At 41.5% G+C, this 18610-nt stretch overlaps 1 protein-coding gene across 1 annotated transcript in view; it reads right to left on the bottom strand.

Moving 5' to 3' along the window:
• Positions 1 to 18610, bottom strand: part of LOC138287579 (sodium- and chloride-dependent GABA transporter 2-like) — a 641212-nt gene that overhangs the window by 277218 nt on the left and 345384 nt on the right. Inside the window, 1 exon segment of the mRNA XM_069228137.1 lies at positions 12285 to 12417. Coding sequence (XP_069084238.1) covers positions 12285 to 12417 — 133 coding nt within the window.

Genomic DNA, 18610 nt, shown 5'->3' with positions numbered 1-18610 from the left:
AAGGCCAAAAGCAGGAGAAAGCACTCAGAAAAATGGGGGCAAAGAGGGAGAAAGCAATGAAAACGAGGCAGAAAGCTGGAGAAATCACTTAGAAAAATGGAGGGGAAGGAGGTAGAGAACAGTGAAAACGAGACAAAAGGCAGGAGAAAATACTCAGAAAAAGAAAGGGAAAGGAGGGAGAAAGCAGTGAAAACGAGACAGAAGGCAGGAGAAAGCACTCAGACAAACATCAGGTCTGTCATTGAAAATCTCACTAGCTCTCTGAGCCCCCTTTAATCCTCTATGTCATAGCTTCAGGACTCAATTTGCACATGCATAACTAGTATTTATGTTACTTCTGACTTCTTGTTATTTATTTCTTTGGTGATGGAAATAAGTATATTAATCGATAGCAATCTGGTAGTAATCTGACCCACTTCTAATAGTTCGCAAGAGAGCATGCTAGTTATTATCAAAGGCATAACTATGATTTTTAGATCTGTCCCTTCATAGCTGGAGCCAGTGATCCAGATGTATGCCTGTAGAAACAAAATCAAAATAGTCTATAACCACTAGTGAATGCTGATTAAAGCATTGCGGCATGGAAGACTGCACCTAAGCGTGATGGCAAGAGTATGCCCCCACACCTTGTCCCCTCAGAGACATCAGGTGGAACACAGAATACTCAACCAGTCCCTGATCCAAGGCACAATTCTGCTGCTGTTCCCTTACCACTATCGGTTTATCTAGCTTTGCCTTTGGGTAGAGATGCTGACTTTTACTCCCTGAAGGCATGGTTAATTCTTAATGCAAAAAGACATTGTTCCACCTCACTTCTGGGTGCTCGCCAAGTACAGAGTAGCTGCTGCATAAACAATATTTCTCCACTCCTCTGTGCTTCATGAAAATCCTTGTTTCAAAGGAGAGACAGCATAGGACGGAGGGGAGATAATCCATTTGGCGCCCCCACCATGCACAGTTTTCATCAATAATTTACCTGCAAATGTTGCAGGGATGCTATCAATTAGGTCATAGAAGATGTCATGAGAGTGTGGGGTAGTTAGCTTGGCATGAAAAAGGCGTAAGTTACATTTACCTTAGGGCACAAGTCATAGCTACTAAAGATGACTATAACTATAACTAGTGAATTTCTGTGATTTTCAGAGTTTAAAACTTTATGTTGTTACTGCACATATCACGCCATCCACTGAGGTCATATACAATTAAACAGGGGTAGTGGTGAAGCCTTCCAAGACGCCTATTGCCTAGGACCCTACAGTGTCCTTGAAACATCATTCTCCCATTTCCAACAAGCACCGTTTATTGTTTATTAGCATCAAATAGCACTATAAGAAGATATGTGAATTGTGACTTGATGGCTAATAAACAGCTGTGCTATCTCTCAATGCATTGAACCAGATAAAGATAATCAGAATTCTTAATGTGAGCATGACCCACCCGCCTCCAGCAAAAGATAGAAGATGGTATGTATTTCATTCAACCATTCCTAAAAGAGGAAGAGGGCAAGGGACGTGAATTGGAGCGATGTGGATTCCCATTCAATGCTTGTTGGCACCAAATAGCACTATAAGGAGATATGTGAATTGTGGCTTGATGGCTATTAAACAGCAGTGCTAGCTCTCAATACATTGAATCGGATGAAGATAAAAGGACAACTGCTGCACTTTTTAGAAATGGAGGAATGATGTTTAAAGGACACTGCAGCTGTGGTATGAAATGATATATACATGATTTCAATGCACACTCTGTTGACCTTATACGTTCAGACTACGTCATATCTGTGTGGTCTGGTTTTGGTTAATGAACAACATGTGGTCACCTTTTAAAAACAGATGAACTGCCTACCTGTGATCAAAGCTGACTACATGTGCCGAAACGTGTCAGGAGTTTAAGCCAATTGTCGCAGCAGGAACATTTTGAATAAAGTGCTTTTTGATGCTGCAAGTTAAGGCGTTCGGTGTACTTCTTTGTTGTGAGAAGTGTTATTGGCATGTTCAGCAACACCGAGGCCGCCTTGAGAGGGTTAAAAGCTCCTAAATGCGGAAAAAATGTTGTTTGGAATTCTTAATGGGAGCGTCACCCACCCGCCTCCAGCAAAAGATATCAAAAGGTACAAACTTTATCCAACTGTTACTAAGAGAGGAATTTGGTAAGGGATGTGAGTGGAGAGATGTGCCTTCCCGTTTACTAGTTGTTAGCATCAAATAGTGCTATAAGGAGATATGTGAATTGAGACTTGATGGCTAATAAACAGCAGTGCTATCTCTCAACACATTGAATCAGATAAGGATAAAGGAACAACTGTGGTGCTTTCTGGAAATGGAAAAATTAACTTTAAGGAACACTGCAGCTGTGGTATGAAACGATATATACAATATTTCTGTGGGCCCTCTGTTGACCTTATACATGCTGACTACGTCATATCTTTGTGGTCTGTTACTGGTTTATGAACAACATGAGGTCACCTTTAAAAACAGATGAATTGCCTACCTAAGATCAATGCGTCAGAACTTAATTGTAGCAGCATGAACATACTGAATAAATGGGTTTTTTGATTTTGCAAGTTAAGGCGTTAGGTGTACTTCTTTGTTGTGGAAAGTGTTGCTCATATATATATCTATATAGCTGCGGTCACCAGTAGGTAGTTATAGTTAGGACCATTTATACCAAAGATGGAGCGTTTGGTGAATCTTCAACACATTTTCCCAAATTATAGTTTGGTCAGTTCAGCTGCTGCCTTGAAAGTTTTAGGATGATCTGTCAAGCACAGGTTGAGAAAAAGAGGAGATGGCAAAACTCTTTTTACCCATTCTATGTCAATGGGACCTTTCAAATTTTTTAACACAACTACAGCCCAAACCGCTGTAAGAAAGTACACTAGGTATAGCAGATCTCGGTCCAGTAAGCATGCTTTTTGTGATTTGGTGTAACTCCCTTCAGTAGTTTTGGAGATAATAGAATTAAAAAAAAATATAGGTATCTGGGCACATGGATACTCCACGGATCCAACTGTTAAAGTTAGGAAATAGAATTTAAAACACCCCAGAAATCCACTTAAAAACCCAAAGGTTACAGGGATGTTATACTTAGGTCCTGATTTTACTCATACAAAACCTTAGAAATTCAGCAGTTATAGTTAGAGTTATTTCAAGTAACTATAACTCGTGCCCCAAGGTAACTATAACTTGCACCCTTGCCATGCACTGCTAATTACCTCAGATATTAAAGAACTCATGACATCTTTTATACTATCATTGATAATATCTCTGTAGCATTTGTTGTAAAATTAATTATTTAAAAAACTGTGCATGGCTGGGTCCAAACTGGGGTGGCATGGTGAGTAAAATAACGATGGGTGAGTGTTTGAAAAGTTTCAGAACTCCATCCATCATCTTTTGTGTTGCTAATGTCGCTGTAAGTGGCCAGGATATGCCCAGAAGTGGATCCCTTGATCACTGTACCACTCGATTCAAGCTAGCCTGGCTGATGAGGGGTGATACACAGAAACTAGTCCCAGGATGCTTCTTCTGGTCCAAGGAGGACCAGGCTTGGCAGTTCGGCCTGGACTATTCCCATGGGGAACGAGGTCAAGACTGATTTGCATATGGCTGATTCCAAACTGGGGTTCCATTGTGAGCATAAAAAGGATGGGTAAACTCAGATCTGTGACTGGGGTGAGTGTCTGAAAAGTTTCAGCATTCTGTCCATCATCCTTTTGTGTTGCCTTAGCCAAGGAGGCACAATTTACAGTGTGTGTTGAACACCTAGCAATAGCTGCATGAAAGTAAGCTTTGCTTGATATGAATACCGCTGGAGTTTTAAGGTCAAAGGGTATTAATAACTAAGCAGGAAGGGTCCCCCTTCGTCAGGGTCACTATAGCATCTTGCAAAGTAAGGGATTTAATAATACTATTGATTTTTTTTTTTTTTTAACTCACTGGGAAATACTTAAATGTTTCAAAAATTAATAGCTAGTAGCAACTGAAATGCTTCTTCAAGTAAGTGTCAAAATATGTATATTTAATACTGCTTGTTTATTTATACCAGAGGCATGAGGCAAGTTAGTTCTCTTCTGCCAGCCAGAATCTGTAACACATTCTTAAGAAATTAACATATTATTGCTCAACTTTGTTTCGTCAGCTCAAGCTCCAAGTGCAATTGGGCCTGAGAAATGTAGCTTAATAACTTAAGCAGGGCAATAGGTTTTGGCCTTCAATAGATCTAGCAGCTTGGCCACCTTGGCCGCTATGATCTCACAGTCGTACGTGATGGTTTGTAGAACTTGTGCAACCATGGTCTTCTCTAGGGGCCCTAATACGGAACTGTGCAACGATCTGGAGAGAGTTTTTCAGCCTGAAGTCAGGGATGCAGCTTTGGATTTCATAGCTTCCATATGAGTGACAAAATTACTCTTGGAATCGAAGGCCATCCCAAGATGTTTGTATTATGAGCACGTATAGGTCAGAGTCCATTGATTTTCCATGAGCCAGGTGTTTTTAGTTTTTACTGAATTTCACAACATTGGAATTCTTGGGGTTCATTTCAAGTTTGTTCTGTCTAAAGACTGTCTAAAAGCCACTGCAGCAACACATGGATTTAGCTCATTAAAAGCAGGTCATTGACATAAAATATATGGGCAAAGGGCGACTCTCATGTTTTGGAGGGTGAGCGTTTGGTACCTCTAAATCTCTGGGAAACCTTGAAATATAAATAATAACCTGCAGAGGGATGAGAAAGCACCTCTGCTTCAATCCCACTGTGGTCTAGATTTTCTGGGGGAGCCTAGTTCTAACTCTGACCTTCATGTTGAGCCATATTTCATTGTACAGTATTGAATGGCTCTCAACATGTTTGTTGGGGCGGAGCCCAGCGTTTATTGTTTTCTGCAAGGGTAGGTCTGAGGGAACCCTATCAATTACAGCCTTGAAATTTAAGAAACAGGCATAAAGCATAGATGTTGTACTGAGGATGTTTTCCATCCAGATTGCAGGGACGGCTAGATTAGATAAGGTGCCCTGCCCCGCGCAAAATACTGTTTGATTCCCAGGGATAAGATCCAGAATGAGTGCCTAAGCTGAGAGGTTTTGTAATACTAAACTGGCGGAACGCTTGGATTCAACATGAACTATGGTGATTCGCTGGTAGTTGGCTGGGTTTCTCCTGTACTTTTTTTTAAGATTAGGTGGCTTATTGAGACATGCCATGAGTCAGGGACAACCTGTTGCAGAGTCACTGCACTATACAAGATGTAAAGTTTTTTGCCCAAAGCTCTATATTAGATTTATAAAGGGCTGAAGGTAGGACATTTGGACTAGCAGCACCATCTGCTCTACTCTTCCTTATGATGTTTTAAAGGGGGTGTATTTTGTGACACACTTGCATCCAACGGGCACTTTATGCTGTTAAAAGTATATGTACCTTTAGTTTTTACTTCGTCCCGATCATCATTACTTCTGCTTGTTCTTAAGGGCCTGGTTGGTGTGTTGACAATATTTTAGCATCTGGCAGGTGGTTTATAAGCTTACACCCAAAGTATGTGTACAATGGAATAATGTTGCCTCAAATAGTGAACCCAAGACTCCTCGCCTATGTTAGCGTTGTACACAGTTGTAGTATCCTTGTTGTCTTCAGTAATCATTTTTCAGAAGGCTTTGGTTTTTCTAGCTTCACAATTGAGGAACATCTTTACCTATAACTTATCGGTGTGCCTTTTTTTAGCCTTTCAGACAGCCCTCTTATAATCTCAGCGCACAGTCCTCACCCTTTCTCATTGTACCTTATTATGATTATATTTTTAAACGGTAGCATTCATGGGCTAGTGCTTTTTCTAGTAAGTTAAACTGTTTTGACATCCATGGTGGATTTTTTTCCCTTAGCTGCTACAAGATGCGAGTGGATCTTATTAATGCCATGTTTTGCTTACGTCTCCTCGCAGTATTGCTCCCAATCGGGAATTGTGTTGTACACAGTAAGTTAATAATCATCCGGCAGGTTTGTACCATTATTTAAAATTACATTCTGAATCTTTGCTTGGAATTTTAACCTCTTCAGACTGACTGTATTTGTATTTGGTATTAAGATGTTGGCTGCTGATTGCACATGTGGATTGAGATTCAAAGTTATTTTCTGTGGGTAATGATCACTCTCTTCATGCCCTTCTATCTGAAGTCACAGATGTAGCTGAAATGAGGGAAAGTAATAGCTAAATACTCAACTGTACTAGTGGTCTTTTGAGACAGCTGGCAAGGGGTTTGTCCCCAGCGAACCTCCAGTTCAGTATTTGCATACCTTCTGTGTCAGTAAGGACACCAATCTGGCGCCTCACGTGTCTTCATTTTAAGGCGAAAGCTACCCAGTCTGGAATGTTCACAACTGCATTTTGGACTGTTATGTTTTCATCCTACTTCTGAAGATTGAACAAATCTGAGTTGAAACCCCCTAATATTATTGTGTAATATGCATGATAATCTCTCATCAATTTATTAGGGCTTGTTTCCAACTTTGTGATTGCTGCCTTATTTTCCCTGAAGGTTGGATTCATGTAAACATTGAGCAGTGTATGCAGTTGCTTTGCCCCATATGTCTAGTTCTCAATTTTAACAGGTTGGAGTCAATTCTCAGGATGATTTAACTGTTCAACTTTTATTATGAGGTGCACTGAAATATATATTGTAAGAACCCCCTTTAGGCCAGGTCTTAGGGCTTGATCTCAGTGCAGGCTTATTATATTCCCCAGAAAGGGCTCCAAGACTCTGCCCAGTTCTTTTAGAGGAGGATGGTTTGAAATTTCCTCAAGTCCTACTTGACTGCTGAGTTTGTGGCCTTTCTAAGATTTCTGAAATGTTCCATGAACAAATGTGAATTGGGGTTAAGACCGGACCGGTTCTATCAGGGGTACTAATTGCCTGAATGGGTGGATAGGATAATAGTGCCACAACCCCTACTCATGAGTCCATATTTTCTGCCAAAACCAATAAGAATAATGGTTTTCCTATACAAAAGTACTTATATTCGAAAGAATCTACTTACTCTCGAGCGATATAAAAGCAATCCCTGCTGTGGTTATAGCACAAAGTGAAATAGGCACACTACTACTACTTCTTCCACCTGGTTTATTGGAGTGGGAGTTTGCTCCAGTCATGCCTAACACAAACTTCCATGCCTAGTGTTTGGTAAAGATCGGAAATAATCTTCTATTTGTTACCTTGTCCGCCTAGGCAGCTGGTTTAGATTCATGAATCCTTCTTTTGTGTAATGTTTTACGCTGTCTCTTGGTCATCTGTCCTGAGGACTTCATGGTCTCTTGAGTTTTGTTATTCACCTTTGCCCCTAGTGGCGTAGCCTCTGGTGGTTTAAATGCCTGGACCTGGTTGTCGACTGTAGCTATTGCACCTGTTTTGGTTTGCTCTGTAGCCCCGCGGTTATCTATTGGAGGGTGATTTTCATGAGCATGAATGTCTCTTGAGGCTATTGCACCTATTTTACTTTGTCCTGTAACCCCAGCAGAGATTGCACTTACACCGCTTGAGGTTACTTCCGCCTAAGTTTTTTTTTTTTCTTATATAAGTACTTTTATGCAGGAATATCATGTTTCGTATTAGAGTGGGCGAAAACCACATAGGGGGTCATTCCGACCCTGGCGGTCATAGACCGCCAGGGCCGGGGACCGCGGATGCACCGCCAACAGGCTGGCGGTGCATGCAGGCCAATTCTGACCGCGGCGGTAAAGCCGCGGTCAGAAAAGGGAAACCGGCGGTTTCCGGCCGGTTTTCCCCTGGCCTGAGGAATCCTCCATGGCAGCGCTGCCATGGGGATTCCGACCCCCTTCCCGCCAGCCTGGTTCTGGCGGTTTTGACCGCCAGAACCTTGCTACCTTGAATGGGTGTCGTGGGGCCCCATGGCGGCACCCCCTAACAGGGCCCCACAAAGATTTTCAGTGTCTGCATAGCAGACACTGAAAATCGCGACGGGTGAAACTGCACCCGTCGCACCCTTTCCACTCCGCCGGCTCCATTCGGAGCCGGCATCCTCGTGGAAGGGGGTTTCCCGCTGGGCGGGCGGGCGGCCTTCTGGCGGCAGGAGTCAGAATGACCCCCATAGTCCTTTGTAGTAATTATATCCATAGTACTAGCCATTGTATTCAGTTGTTTAGTGGTTTTCAACATTTCTTCAAATAAGCTGCTTAAAAACTGAGGCAATTAGCTCAGCTTTTCCAGTATTGGAGTGCAGTGACATTTGATTAATTTGGCGTCAGGATCTCACTGCACTTTGGAGATCAGATTGTTTAGACCTTCAGTTTGGTGTCAATACACAAGATGAATATGGCCATGATCTTTAACAAGTTAACCTGTAGGTCAAGTTTAGAGAGTGAACGTTTGTAGCAGCGAAGGTTGCCTGGAGGGTGTCCAAAAGTGTGACCCAGCACTTTGGGTAACCTATAGACTCACCAGGGTGATTGACACTTCGTGGTCAATAACCACTGACTTATTAAGGGGTCCAAGTATTGACCCTGGTTGATGTGGATTTGTGGGTCCAGATAGTGTTGGCTTGTGGTTATCTGAGGCAAGCCTGTAGTTAGTAAACCTTGAATACCATCTAGCCAGCCCATTTAGGGTATACATAACATGAGTTATGCAGTAGGGGCAATTGTTATCCTCGCAGTTCGAGGGCCTCTCGTGATACTGTTGGAGATTTTGGCCCTCATTCTGACCTTGGCGGGCGGCGGAGGCCGCCCGCCAAAGTCCCGCCGTCAGGTTACCGTTCCGCGGTCGAAAGACCGCGGCGGTAATTCTGACATTCCCGCTGGGCTGGCGGGCGGCCGCCTTCAGGCCGCCCGCCAGCCCAGCGGGAAAGAGGCTTCCACGATGAAGCCGGCTCGGAATCGAGCCGGCGGAGTGAAAGCTGTGCGACGGGTGCAGTTGCACCCGTCACGTATTTCACTGTCTGCGCAGCAGACAGTGAAATACATTTAGGGGCCCTCTTACGGGGGCCCCTGCAGTGCCCATGCCAGTGGCATGGGCACTGCAGGGGCCCCCAGGGGCCCAGCAACCCCCCCTACCGCCATCCGGTTCCCGGCGGGCGGACCGCCGGGAACTGGATGGCGGTAGGGGGGGTCGGAATCCCCTCGGCGGCGCAGCTAGCTGCGCCGCCTTGGAGGATTCCAATGGGCGGCGGTACACTGGCGGGTGACCGCCAGTGTTGCCGGTCCGACCGCAGCTTTGCCGCCGCGGTCGGAATGCCCATTGGAGCACCGCCGGCCTGTCGGCGGTGCTCCCGCGGTCCTCCAACCCGGCGGTCATGGACCGCCAGGGTTGGAATTACCACCTTTGTCTTGTCTATTGCATTCCTGCGTATGTAGAGCCCTTGGAGTGTCATGTTTAAGTATTGTCAGTTCGCAGTCAGAGCCATGGAAGGAACCTTGACTTGAAGTTAAACTAGCCATTGACTGTTTATTGTCTATATTAGATTAAAAATGATCCACGTGATGGTGAATTAACATGGGACATGTTATGCTGGGACTGCGCTAGTTATTTATTGCTGGTTGTTCAATGGAGAAAATGGGGACTAGGTCCCATGACTTCTTATTTATCCCTTTCTTCATGAACATGAGGTTTGAAATCGTGGCTGCAACTTAGGTGTTAAACATGGACTGACAACACAGTTTATCAGAGGATCAAATGCTTCTATTTGAGAAGAATAGGCCTTAATTATATACTTTACAGAAAATGTTGTTCTTTCTCTGAGGATCAAGTTCCTGTGTAATTACACCTGCATGGGAAGGTTGAGCAAATGTACTGTGTTAAATAAAGTGTACTTTGCAGGTTTAGTTTTTCATTTTTAATTATACTTTAAGTGCAATAAATGTGAATTTTGTTAATGTTTTAAAAGAGTTGCACGAAATGTAATTCATTGCAGTGGGGGACAAGTATTAGCCAATTTTTCATAACATTTTAGCTGATTTGGAAATAGTGGAAGGACACTTGCACAATGTCACTTTAAATGTGTGTATATATATATATATATATATATATATATATATATATATATATATATATATATATAAGTATTTCATCTAGTGGCGGTCGCCACTAGGTAGTTAAAATGAAGACCTAGTTTCTAGATAAAAAGTGTTTTTTTACTTGCCAATATCGTTTGCACTGCTACACGAATCTTCACAAAACTTTCCCAAGTTTCTTTTTGGGGGGGGAGGGGGGGCAGAGAAAAAGGGGGGGGTCCCAAAACACGTTTTTCCCATTCATTTTTATATGGGCATTTTGAACAGCGATAGCACAAAAACTACTGGATGGAATTACACCAGAATTGGCAGGAAGGTAGGTCCTGGTCAAGAAAGAGTGCTCTATTGTTTTGGTGTAATCCTGTTCACTGATTTTCTTATAATTATGTGGAAAACAAATTTGTATATATAGGGACGCGGATCCTCCTCTGATGCTTCTCTGATCCCCGCGGATCCAGAGCCTAACAGAGAAGTTGCGGCTGCCATTTTTTTCTCACATTGCCGGGGGGTGGAATAAAACAGTCTAAAAACATATAAGGGGTCAGGATACAGGTATCCTGATCTCATAGGACATATGGAGGGGTCCCTCATGGGCAATTTCTTTCCTTTTTTCAGTCAATCTGTGGATTTGTGGATCCTCCTTGGATCCTCCAAAAATTCTCCTTGGATCCTTGGGAAAAGCAAGGCCCTGATTGCCTTACCACAACCTGCCGCAAATTTTAATGTGTGGGTTAAAAAAAATACATAGAAATTCACTGAAAAAAACAAAGGTTACAGGGACGTTATAGTTAGGTTTTGAATTTACTCATACAAAAACATAGAAATTAAGCAGTTATAGTTAAAGTAAAAATATATAAAAAGCACACACAGCACACATTTCTTTGAAGGCTGCCCTTTGGTATATCATGATTACACATTCCTGAAATATAGAACGCAAGGATATATGGAATTTTGTGTTTCAAAACACTTAACACATAGAAGGAAGACAATACACACGTCCATTGACAAACACTATTCCTCAATTGAAAATGAATTTTAAGCTTGCACTAAAGAGGGTGCACTCTTTTTGGTGTTCGTAAACACTTTTAAACAAGACTAAAAACAGATTTCCTGCGTTCTGTGCGAGTAATGCATAGGACTTGGAGACCACTATTAAAAATCCATTAATTAACAGGGTGGCATATTGGAATTTATTAAGTCACACTTTGCACCAAAGTACTTTGCACCATTGTTTATTTTCTTGAATAATAAACCTAGAATACAAAAAAAAGAGCACAATAGTGAAACTCAACATATACTAAGAGTTTGGCATGGGTAATCTCTGTGCCTTAATAGGCCATAAGCACACATCATTGAGTGCACAGTACACACTCTTTCGCTTGTCAGTAAACAATCAATGAATACAACAATCTTACAATAGACATCCTGAGGTTATTTTAGACAAACCAAGCCAATGTTTTTAAGCAATACAAGCCATACAACACTTAACATAACAATACAATCAATCATTTTTTTAAAATTAATTTGGTGAACCAGAATGGCCTGCCTGGTGATCAGGCAGAAGCTGTACTACAAGGAGACATTCTGAAAATATTTCCTTCACTTACTGTCACTACTCATGGGACATTAAAGAAGATGCCACTCAGTCATATTTAACACCGGAACAGAGCATAGTTCAACAGACCATAAATGCTGTGACATTCAAGTCAATGGCACAGCTGTTCTTGCCATGATTGAGTTTCACTATCCGTGCAGTTGCACCTGTGGAGACTGCAACTAAAGGAAACAATCTAGCACCAGTCTATTCCTCTATAGTGTGGAGAAGCTGTGTTTGATCGAAACCAACCACACCATCGGCTGCCATTAGTGCCCAAATGTTGAGGCACACTGCACGCATTATCCTCCTGGTGTTGTAACTGCATGTACCATAGCATAGTTACAGACACCTATGGGCAGCTGGTAACGAAGCCTACTTAATAATCTCAGTAGCTTACCAGTCTTATAAGATGGCTTCTCCTAGACAACTGCTTCATCAAAATGTGCATTTTTATTGGAGTTAGCAGTCCAAAAATAATTTCCGGGGGATAATTTAATAATTGAAAGTTCTTTTGTCAATTGAACAGTATAAAATTACGCATGTGAGCTATGATGCAATTTTCATTGGTATTGTAGTAATGTGAAATGTTGCTGTCCTAGTGTCTGTGATTTATTGGTTTCCACTAGTATACCAAACACAATGACTCAGATTAAACATATGCTAAAGTCCTACCTTTCCAGTGGATTTGACTCCTTTCCAAATGCAGAAGTAGCAGATCATCCAGACCAGGAGGAGGCATAATGCCATCCTCCACTGTATGTTTCCTATATTGTCTATGCCATCAGATATATGTAGGACGTGCCTTCTGTTGGGGACAAGAATAATAATAATCATAGTTTGAATATATCATAACTTAATTCTGCTTCACCTACTTTATATTCTTCCATTGTAAAGAATGCCATGAGGTTTTTTTGAAGAGCTTAAACTTGCATACAGAGCTGTCGTTTCTCATTTTCTCATCAACTTAGCTAAAGATAATTACACAAGAATCGCTGAAAACAAAACAACATAGCTAATTGTTTTTGTAGAGCCATCCTTCCCCCATGGAGCAGAGAAGAAACAATCAAATGATAGCATATTACCCTATACTTCCTTAAAAGGACTTTGGACAATTTAAGAACACCAACCATCATATATGCTATGGGCACAAAGAAGCGTAAAATGTTATTTGATAAAACAGCCCCATAAGGATATGTAGGGATAAACATCTTTGCATTGTGCAGAAAGCCCCACCATCCTGCTCATGTGTAACTTTAGCTGAATGGAAAAGGAACTACTGATGTTTCATATACATTTTGCTCAGTTCCCCAAAACGTGAGTCTGGCACACAGGCTGTGTTTGGCATGATGGGCTCAATAACTGACACCCCCCTCAAAATCCAGAAGTATATTTGAGACAATGGGCGGAAAGTACATCCATGCACTGCCAGGCCTGGGAGCTTATGATGTGGTAGCTGCTCTTGGTTTGTCACCCACCTTACAACTGTCCTTAGCTGGTATGCAATGTCAATGCCACTAGTAAAATGTATGTACATAGAAATGCTGATGAAGGGTAGATGCACATGATGAGCCTTTTAATGAACCTATACATTGAAAATTGACACAACAGCAAACATAAATAAATAAACTAATACAAAGATTAATTCTCCAGGTACAATCCCAAATGAGTGCCTTTGGTGGGGTTTAAATGTATCCCAGGTATTGTGGATGAAGTATCACTGTTCCTGCTTTGAGGGACCCTGTTACTAAAAATCACATAACTTGTAATGATTTTTGGCAGTGGTACTCGTTCTGTGATTTGTCATGGTATTATTCTCAACATGTCATTGATGCTACCGAATAGTGATGGGCTTGGCAAAGTCATTCTAGGCACATGTGATGCTTTTGAGCCCTCCAGCTCTCTGTTCTGCTCTTAACAAATGTTTGGGATCAAGATTCTCAATTTACATCTAGAATGCTCTCTGCTCAGCAATAATGCCATTAGCTAATATTATGACCACAAAACAATGGGTTTGGTGTGGACGTTCATTACAGCAGTAAACCTCTTGGGGAGCTGATGTTTTTTAGAAATAGTTCTTATCTAATATTGTTTAATTGTAATAGAACAAATGGAGTTTCATCCAGTAGGATCTAGCTCTAGGAGGAATAGTTGCTTGCATAAGCATTTTTTACAACTGTATGCATGAGTGTGATAACTTGCCATACATTGAGTTGTAAAAGGAATGTTCTATATCACATTGCATTGGAACACAAAGTGAATTTTGTTCTGGAGAGACAGTGACAGTTAAGCGTTGGCATAGGCATTTTGATTGGTATAGGTTTTATGTTACCCAGAGATATATTTGGATTGTGGATTTACGTGCGTGATCTAATTGGAATAGGCATGACAACCTTGGGTGTAAATGTATATAAACCTTTTACTATCAGAGCTATGAGTGAGCCTTGAGCAGCATGATTATCAAATAGTTGTGACGGTCCAAAGTAACCATAGTGCTGAAATGGACTAGGTACTGGTACTCTGTTTGGTTAAGCTCAGCAGTATTGCTAATTTGCAACCTGTGGATAAAGAGGATACGTTACTGCCATTGCCTCCGGCATTGTTTGAACTTGATGCACATGAAACTTACTGTGCGTGGAAGGGGCATCTCTGCATTTCCATTGGACGCTTGCCCCTTGCTGCATATTCAACTTCACGAGTTGTGCATTCATTCGTGCAGGAAGTTATTGGATGTGAGAGTGCGTCATAGTCTCTGCACGCATCCAGAAGGTGGCCAACTCACTGTGAATCATCCCGTAAAGCCACATTCGTGTGGCCATCTTGGATAGTGTTTCTTTTAAGGTGATTGCATTACATCGATACAGTGACATACACGCCACTATAACATTTTAAGCACGCCCACAACTCAGTTGTCAGATCAACAGTGCTTTCTTATCCATATGGTATTCAGGCATGCCTTTAGCAAAAAAGCTTGTCTGCAACAAAGGGGTAATCTGTGGCAACTGGCACACCATTTCTAAAGAATAGTATTTTATATTTGAAGAGCAGGCCTACCTTAAACAAGTACATCTTGTCAGTGAATGCAGTAATCAATGGCGATAGGCACACCTTGGTTTCATGCAACTGATAACTGTAAAGCGTGTCTGCCTTCAGCGTATTTTCCTGTTTGCATTAACTCTGTGGAGTCTTTGCAATATTTCTGGGATAATTGTGAATATTGGAAGTGTTCACGTACATAACGTAACAGCAAATATTTTCCAAGATATGTCAGCATGAATGTTGGAGACTTTGATGAAATTATATATGTAGAGTTACATCGAATATTTGGTTGTCATGTACTTGGGCTTATAGAAAGCCATTTTTCATATCATGCAGAATATTACCTCCCCTCCCCCTTTCCTGCCTATGCCAGGCGAGCCAGACATAAAATGGGTTAAGTGGAAAAAGATTTTTGAGCGTGCTGAGTGTAATACTGCTTTATTATTGCATTGTCTAGGATCTGAGGGTCAAGAAGTGTTCAATCATCTCCATGAACTTAGTGATAGTGAAGCAGAAAATGTAAATGAAATCTGAAATGTGCGTAAAAAAACTTGATAATCACTTTTTGCTGAAAATTAGCACAGTACTTGAAAGGTACCATTTTGGCAAAAGGTTACAAATAAATAGTGAGCCTGTAGAAGGTTATGTCATGGATTTAAGAAAATTGGCATCACCTTGTAAGTTTAAAGATGGTGTGGAGGAACATATCTAAGAAAAATTTATGTTGGGTCGTAACATCGAGAAGGTGAGAGAGGAAATGTGATGATCCATCTTTAGATGAGGTATTAGGAATAGCTAAACAAATTGAACACTTAATGAAATGTGTGGATGTTATTAAGAAAGAAGCTTCAAATGTAAATGTAGTGAAGGTAAAATAAGAACACATGGATAAAAGACTAAGCAATAACAAATATATAGAACAAAAGAAGTGTTACAGGTGTGGGAGTAAGGCCCCTCTAGCGTATTTTAAGGATTGCCCTGCAATAAGAGTTGTATGTAGGAGTTGTGGCAAGAAGAATCACTTTCAAAGTGAGTGAAGGAGTAAGAGTAAAGGAAAAGGAAAAGTTAAAGCGGTGAATGTGGAAGAGAATATTTCTGATTTCGAGTGAGGTCAAAGTATTCTACAAGTAGACAACAAGAGAAGAACAGGTCCCATTGATGAAACCTTGGTTAGAGGTGAAAAAATTTAAGTTTTGTTTGACTCTGGGGCAAAAATAACTTTAGTGTCAAGAATATTGTTTGACAAACAACTTGCTGGGAGAATTAAACTATTGAAACCTGATATTAAACCCTATGCTGATGGAGAAGAGCCTATCAAACTTAAAGGGGTTTTCATGACATTAGTTTAGTATGGAGGGAAATTTGGATTAGGAAAAATCAATGTTTCTGAGTGGGGAGACAGCATTTTAAGCTGGATTTACCAACAAGATCTTGGTGTGATCCTAGATCTCAACAATTATTCACCAATCATTTTGAAAGTTATTGGTCAGGTGAACAATGAAGGCAGTGATTTTGCAAGAGAAATGATGAAAGAATTTCCTGCAGTATTCAGAGCAGAACTTGGATGTCTTAATGGGTATGACTCCATCAAGTTGAAGGAGGCAGTACGTCCTCTGTGTAGTGAGGTACATAATGTACCATTTGCTGTGAGGACAAACATGAAAGCTGAATTAGAGAGACTGATGGATGAGGATGTAATTGAAGCGGTAGAAGGGATGGAGTGGCTAGCACCAGTTGTAGTAGCCAGAAAGAGTAATGGAGAGGTGAGATTATGTATAGATTTGAGAGAATTGAGCAAAGGGGTTGTTGTTGACAGATATCCAATACCTAATATCACTGACATTTTAACATATTTGAATAGAGCCTGTGTGTTTTCAACCATGGACGTAAAATTGTCATATCATCAAATTTTATTGGATGACAGTGCTAAAGACATCACTGCTTTCATAAGCCCGTTTGGAACATTCAGACTCAAGAGGATGCCTTTGGGTTGGTGTCCGCAGCATCAGCTTTTCAAAGCGCAATGAAATGTATACTAAAAGGAATCGAGGGAATTAGAGTGTATCAAGACAACATACTTATCAGTGGCTCTAATTTAAATGAGCATGACTATAGAGTAAGACAAGTATTGAAGAGATTACAAGATGCTAATTTAACTATAAATTAGCAAAAATGTAAGTTCAGACAGTGTCAAATAAAATATTCAGTGCATGAAATCTCTTGAGAGGGAATTAAACCGAAAACAAGACTGGTAAATTAAGTTCTCCTCAAAACAAAGAAGAGTTATTACATTTTTTGGGGATGGCAGAATACTGTTGTAAATTTGTTAAAAAAATTTCAGCAAAGTATGTCAACATGAGGAGTTTACTTAAGAATGGTGTGGAATTCTGTTGGGACACTGAGCCCCCCCATTACAACCCTGGTGGTCTTCAGACTGCCAGGGTCGCGGTGGGGGTCTGATTGCCAAAGTGGTGGTCCTACCACTCTGGTGGTGGTCAGACCACCACATTATGACTGTGGCGGTTGGGCGACGGTCGGACCGCCAGCACTGCCAGTTTTCCTCCACTGGAGAGACTGACGGTGCTGGCGGTCCTAATCCGCCAGGGCAGCGTTGCATGCAGCGACGCCCTGGGTAATATAACCCCCTCTCCGACAGCTTGTATATAGCGGTTCAACCGTCATGTAAAAGCTAGCGGAGATGGGGTGCAGGGGCCCTCATAGACAGCCTTGTTGCGCAGTTGCAGACAGTGAAAAGTGCGAGGGGTGCTATTGCACCCTACGCACCGCAACATTACTGCTGGCTCAATTATGAGCCAGCATCAATGTTGTGGGCTGTTTCCCGCTGGTCTAGGGGGTGTAAACACTGTTTACGCCTGCTGGCCCAACAGGGAGCTTGTAATGGGGCCCGCGGTAAGGCGCCGCACTGGCAGCAACCTGCCTATTCAGCCCACCAAACTTGTAATGACCCCCTGAGTGTGAAAATAAATTCAGGATAATAAAGAATGAACTAGCAATAGCACAGGAATTACATAATTTAAATCCCACTAAGAAGTCTACGTTAGTCATATATGCAAGCACAAAAGACTTGAGTGCGGTGTTAGTTCAGGGTGAAGGAGATGATTCTAGGACCATAATGTTTGCTTTTCAAAGCCTTAAAGATCCAGAGTTAGAGTACTCAGTCATTCAGAGAGAGGCTCTGGTGATATTCTTGGCTATCAGAACGATGAACACATTTCTGTGGGGAGTCCAATTTAGAGTGAGCACTGATCATAAACCATTGAACAAAGTTTTTCTGAAGAAAGGTATAGATACAGGCCCTCATTCTGACCTTGGCGGGCGGGGGCGTATGTACTGGCCCTTGTCTTCCCTCAGCCTCTACTCTGCCAAGGACGGAGCACACCGTCTCCCTGCAGCTCCCCGCTCCGTAGCTCATCTCGATGTACAAGGTTCCAATACTGGACATCTTTGATGTCTTGCTTACGAATAATGAATATTTCTTGGATATAACTTACTTATTGGAATTGAATCAAAGGCCCTGAAGAAGTAATGTTATATGGACAAAACGCGTTGGATGTTTCTGTTATGAATGTGCCTATTCTAAAAAGAGAAAGCAGAATAAAAAGAAGTTTTAAAATGGACTGATATTATGAATTGGGCTTTTTGACTTATGTTTTGGGTGGTGCACCATTGGCAAATTATTTATTTAAGGTTCCTTCTTGGATTGCACCTTGGCAGCAGGTGCTGGAACGAGTGCACACACTAATAATTTGCTGATTGTTGCTGAGTCTTTAAGATATGTTAGGTGATAGGAGGTAGGTGCATGACTAAATAGCCTGCTGCTCTGTTTTTTTGTATAATACTAGAAGCATGCGCTTTGTTAAGGACAGGTTGGAACAGGAAGGCATGTGAAGAACTGGGTTGTTTAAAATTCTGGAAAGCAAGAAAGGAACTGCCAGAAAGTC

Source organism: Pleurodeles waltl, chromosome 4_1, assembly GCF_031143425.1.
Source record: "Pleurodeles waltl isolate 20211129_DDA chromosome 4_1, aPleWal1.hap1.20221129, whole genome shotgun sequence".
Lineage (NCBI taxonomy): Eukaryota > Metazoa > Chordata > Amphibia > Caudata > Salamandridae > Pleurodeles > Pleurodeles waltl.
This window is presented reverse-complemented; position numbering and strand designations above follow the sequence as displayed.